The 5739-nt window shown below is 43.6% G+C and overlaps 1 protein-coding gene across 1 annotated transcript; it reads left to right on the top strand.

The window, feature by feature from the left end:
- Positions 1-817: 817 nt before the first annotated feature.
- On the top strand, positions 818-4821 carry HOXB5 (homeobox B5). The gene is made up of 2 exons (XM_063300804.1): positions 818-2050; positions 3595-4821. The coding sequence occupies exons 1-2, from the start codon at positions 1411-1413 to the stop codon at positions 3840-3842; spliced, it is 888 nt and encodes a 295-aa protein (XP_063156874.1). The 5' UTR covers positions 818-1410; the 3' UTR covers positions 3843-4821.
- The last annotated feature ends 918 nt before the right edge of the window (positions 4822-5739 follow it).

Below are 5739 nucleotides of genomic sequence, written 5' to 3'. Positions count from 1 at the left end.
CTTTGAAAAGAGAAAAAAGTGGTGAGGACATGAAACAATAATTTCTTTTCTAATACTCTGTCATCCCAAATGCACAAGTATAAATGCATTAATTCTTCCCCATCCCAAATCACCCCAGATCTGATGAAATAAGGTACTCTGAAGCCTTGCAGCTGCAGAATACTTATCCTTATTGCTACACTTTTCACTAGCTGTGATTATTATAATTATGTGCCACTTTCAATATGGCTCATAATTTTCAATAGCTGCAAGCTGGGTTTTGTAAATTCTTGAAGGTTGGCAGAAGAAGAATGGGGAGGAAAACATATTGACATAGCTGGACAAAAGAAAAGCATTCAAAGTATTAACCAATCTGGCCCATCGTTATAAGATTGACCACAACCAAGTATTTTTTTAGTAATTTAAATGAAAGATGAGGACCCTCTTCATTTGAAACAGTTCCCTCAAGAGATTGCCAGTTCTACAACTCACCATACTGCTGATTATTTGAAAAAACACAGATAATGTCAATGTCAGTTGAATCTTCCCTTCTGTTATTTGCACTGGTATTGAACTGTAGAAATATTAGTAGGAATAATACTGTGATGATGATGATAATAATAGTGCAAAAACGTTCAAGCAGTAGTTTTGATGTTGGTAGTGACACCTAAGTAAGAGAAGCAAAGAAAAAATGTGGAAAGGAAAGGAAAGGAAAACTGTCATCTTGATTTTCATCCGAATAGGTTTTGCCCTGCATATCCCTTTCCAATATCAAAGCTAAAACAGCACGGAATTATTATTTACTATTGAACAACTATTATTTATAATAATAATAATAGCAACAATTTTATATTGCATATAATATGAAAAGAAAAATTCTTTTCCACATCAGAAAAGCATGGTCTCCTCAGGAAGAAAGAGTGAAAGTAGAGAAACAAAGACGGAAACGACACTTTTGGGGGAAAAGTATTTTATTTCTAGAAAAGGTAGAGGACACAAAAGCAGAGCGCTTTACTACTTAAAAAAACGGTGAGAGAGGTAACCTCCCTGTCGGCTAATTCTTCATTTGCCCAGTAGGTGGCGCACAACGCCAACAAGGAGCGATCTGTGCTTGCTGATTCCTCCCCCTTCCTTCCTCCCCCTTTGGAAGCAGCGCATTGACATGGGCCTAACGATTCTCGGATCGTCATTATTTGTAACCATAGAGCATGAATTGCCTCTTGAGGTCATCAGTGAGAATTTACGACTGGTCAACAAAAGCACGTGATTCCCAAACGCACCCCCCACCCCACCCCCATATTTGGCCGCATACATAGCAAAAACGAAGTACAGTGCATCGCTATAATTCATTAATACATCATAAATCCTCAAGCACAGGGGTTATAACGACCACGAGCCCCACAAATCAAGCCCTCCAAAATACAAACCCAAATGAGTTCTTACTTTGTAAACTCGTTCTCAGGACGCTATCCTAATGCCCCAGACTATCAGCTGTTAAATTATGGGGCCGGCAGTTCCATGAACGGATCTTATAGAGATCCAGGCAACATGCACGCCGGCTCTTACGGGGGATACAACTACAATGGAATGGATCTGAGCATCAGCCGTTCAGCCTCCTCCTCCAGCCACTTCGGAGCGGTTGGGGAGAGCTCTCGCGCCTTCCCTGCCCAAGCGGCGCCCGAAAGCAGGTTCAGACAGGCGTCCAGCTGCTCCTTGTCCTCTCCCGAATCCCTCCCTTGCACCAGCAGCACCAGCAGCACCAGCACCAGCAGTAGCAACGGCGGCGGCGGCAGCGGCGGCGGCGGCGGCGGCGGCGGCGGCGAAAGCCATGGAGGCAAGGCAGCCGGGTCCTCCCCCGCCGAGCAGGCAGCCTCTGTCGGCGCGGCCAGCGCCACCGCGTTTGCCGAGATAGATGAGACCAGCGCGTCCTCGGGAACCGAAGAGAGCGGCTCCCAAGTCAACAGCAACGGTGCCCGAGCTCAGGCGGAGCCGATCGCCACCTCCACGCCGGCCACGGAAGGACAAAGCCCGCAGATATTCCCCTGGATGCGAAAGCTTCACATTAGCCACGGTACAGACTTGCTGCTTTTTAATTTGGCTGTGGGTGATCTATGGGGTGCGCGCGCGCGCCTGTCTGTCTCTGGGTAGGTAGGTGCGCGCGTGTGTGTGTATGTGTGTGTATATACATACATACATACATACATATACACACACACATACATACATATAGGGCGCAGGATTTTGGCAGGGCATATTTGCTTTGGACGAGGAGAGAAAGAATTCAATCGCGTCGTGAAACCACTTTCCCGTCTCTCTCCTAGATGCCCTTCTCTGTTCGCTTTCAGCGTCTGTCTGTTTCTTTCTCTGTAATATTCAACTCTTACAGAGTATTTTTTCTTTTAAAAAAAAATCCAGGTTCCCTTCGTTTTCTAAAAAATAGCGCTTTTATCTGTGTGGCAAAGGTCATGCTATAAAGTCGTATGAATAGTCAGAGTAATGGTGGTAACAATAATAGGAAGAAAAGCGCTCGTAATAGCCTCGTACCAGGAGAGCGAAGGATGGGGGATGTTTGAAAGTAGTAGGAATTAGGAAGAGACAAGGAAAGAAATGGGAAAGATAAGGCGAAGGATTGAAAAAGGAAGGCTGTTTGGGGCACAGATGGGTCTGTCAACTGCCTCTGCCTCCCCCGCCCCCTCCACCCCACATTTTCCCGTCCGCAGGGGCGAAATGCGACGGTAGCAAACTCTTTGCCTCTCCCCTCCCCCACCGGGTAAAAAGGAAAGAAGGGAGCCCGCCGCAGAGTTGGAAGCGGGAGCCGCTTGGCGACTGGCTTCGCACGCCGAGACTAACTCTCTTTCGGTGGGAAAGCGAGCCCCAAGGATTTCGGCGGAACTTGCTTCCAATGAAATGCGGCCGAGATTGGCCTGTGTGTGTGTGTGTGTGAGAGAGAGAGAGAGAGAGAGAGAGAGAGAGAGAGAGAGAGAGAGAGAAGGAAAGGCGCAGTGGCTAGAGAGGGTCGCCTCCCAGTCTCCCAGCCGGCCTGATTAGATCGCCAGTTGAATTGGACTGACGGATAAAGTAGACCGAGAGAAGACAGGCAGAGAGGGACTGGTTTCGGGCTGAGGTCTGTCCTCCGAGACTAGGCCCCCTGAACTGCGAGTGAGCACCCACCCACCCCCCGGGACAGCCGGTTTCTCCGAAGAAACCGGCGTAGAATCAGACTGTGTTGCAGAACCTTGTTCTCAACGCCGGGGAAAAGATACAGTGCCGCAGATAGCGTGAGACGGAGAGCAGGGCATGGATCTAAATTAATCAGAATTAAGGGCTGGGGCCAGATTAAAACGAAGGGTATTGACTTGGAGGAAGCGAGAGGCAGAGAAGCCGTGCGCTCAAATTGCTGGGGCGTATTTGTGTGCAGTATAAGGCGGCCAAGGAGGAAAGAGTTGGACGCGCGGTCTCTAGCCCTCTTTCTGTGCCTGTGATCTAAAACGAGAAACCAGACCAACAGAAGGAAATTTTTTCCCACGTCCTGTTGCTGTTGCTGTTGCTGTTGCTGTTATTATTATTATTATTATTATTATTATTATTATTATTATTATTATTATTATTATTAAGATATGACCGGACCGGATGGCAAACGAGCCCGAACGGCGTATACGCGCTACCAGACCCTGGAGCTGGAGAAGGAGTTTCACTTTAACCGCTACCTCACCCGCAGAAGGCGAATAGAAATAGCCCACGCTTTGTGTCTCTCCGAAAGACAGATAAAAATCTGGTTCCAAAACAGGCGAATGAAGTGGAAGAAAGACAACAAACTCAAAAGTATGAGCTTAGCGTCTGGTGGCAGCGCTTTTCAGCCATAAATTATGTCAAGGAGGAATATTCAGAAATAGGAAGGAGGGGGGCAGGAAGTAAGAAAGTTTAAAACAAGCGAGCAAACGAAAAGCAACAGCCAGATTCGTTTTTGTTAAGTTTGGAGTACTGTAAAGTGAAGCACTTTCCATTCAGCATGCTGTTGATTTTTAAATTATTATTATTATTAATAATAATGATAATAAACAATTTCCGTGGGTACTAATATTCCAGGATTGTGTCCTTTGCTGCGATCATCCCCCTTTAAATTAAAAGATAAAATCCAGAGGCTTCTTTAATGCTTTAGATGTTCTAAATGTTTGTGTCTGTGCTATAATGATGCTTTCTGGAAGAAGTTAGCATGTCCTTTTCTTTTCTTTTCTTTTCTTTTTTCTTTTCTTTCTTTCTTTTAACGTGCGCTTTTTAAATGTTATAACTTATTTATAAGCCAGTATGGGGAAGGAAGGATGGGTTCTTAAAAGTTCACAACTTTGTGGGGAATCCTACCTCTTTTCCTTCTACTCAAGTCGGGGGCTCCTGCAGTTCAATAGCAGGAAAAAAGAAAAGAAAGAAAATTAAAAACCATCAACCACAACAAACTTTTAAAAAAAGAAACAGTATATCTCTCTATATAAGCTCATGTATCTGTCTTTGAAATTGTCAAGTCTGTGATTTGATTCCTGGCCTTGTTTTTATCCCAAGCCAGTTCTGAAACTTTCTTTCTTTTTTAAATAAATGTGAGTGAAGTTCACTTTAAAAGGGTATACGATTGGACCAACCATAGTATGTTTAAAATGTTTGTAAATACTAGAAATATTTCTACAGTGACTAATAGGAAGTTTTAGTGGGCAGGGTGAATTCAGTGTTCTGTGTGTCTGAAATGGCATTTGTCATGTCTAGCTGCCTGTTCCCATCTTTGCCAAGACGCTGTTCGTGTTGGTTTGTAGCCTTAACTTGAAGTCAAATAAACGTTTCTCCTGGCCAGAAAAATAGTGCCCTTCTTTGCATTTCTTTATTCCATAATATCCACAAATCACAGCATTAAAGTTACTCATCAGCAAAATCTACATTTTAAGAAGACACCCAGAGAGAAAGTGTGTTCTCTTCACCCGCGGCATGACCCAGCTGCCAGGTTCTCCTTGGGGTTTTTTGTCCCACTCCCCTAAAATCTCTAATGAGCCAAGGATACAAAATCGTCTCCTGTAAGCGGTATTAGGTGCTGAACTAGAAAACATAACCCAGAAAGAAAGAAGGGAAACTACTTGTTCAGTTCTCAAAACTTCCTTTCCTTCCTTAGACTAAGGCTGACCACTTTTCTTCACCAACAAATTTCTATCTAATTTTAAGGCCTTTACTTCCAAGTAAATGTGCTTCAGATTACAGCTTCAAAGTCCATAAACCAAGCATTTAGGGAGTCACTGAAGTTATCACAGAATGACAAAATGTCGCTGAAATTGCAGAGCTAAGTACATATATTATTAGCTGTTCTGTATGCTTTTATAGAACCCTCCACATACTATATATATATAAAAACTCAGCATGGAAAATCACAGTTGTCTCAACAGAGATAATATAAACAATGTGCATGAGCCAATCTTTTACCCTTTAAAAAATTAATCTGATAATCTAACTTTCTTTTCTCCTCCTCCTCCCCTTAAATCACAGTGCTATGATTAAAGTCTGTTTATTGCAACAGGGAAATAAGTAGCCTTTGATATTCTTAAATTATAGCTTAGAGCAGTCTCTTCTCTTTCTCTTCTCTCTCTCTCTGACTCTCTTGTAGGAAGTAAAATTGGTCTTATAAACTTACCCCAAACTCTTTGGTTACTTCTTAAAATGGTTTTGAGAGGGCTGGGGTGTGAGTTGTCATTTCCAAAACAACCCATTTTCTCGCCTTCTCTTGAATAC

This window comes from Candoia aspera, chromosome 4 (assembly GCF_035149785.1).
Source record: "Candoia aspera isolate rCanAsp1 chromosome 4, rCanAsp1.hap2, whole genome shotgun sequence".
Lineage (NCBI taxonomy): Eukaryota > Metazoa > Chordata > Lepidosauria > Squamata > Boidae > Candoia > Candoia aspera.
Note: the sequence above shows the minus strand (reverse complement) of the source record. Positions and strands in the feature narration are given on the sequence as shown.

What these genes read in the sequence shown, in the direction of transcription:
- HOXB5 (XM_063300804.1), top strand. Translation starts at nt 1,411, where the DNA reads ATGAGTTCTTACTTTGTAAACTCGTTCTCAGGACGCTATCCTAATGCC. An exon ending in AAAGCTTCACATTAGCCACG is followed by an intron (nt 2,051 to 3,594) that starts GTACAGACTTGC and finishes ATTATTATTAAG; the next exon opens with ATATGACCGGACCGGATGGC.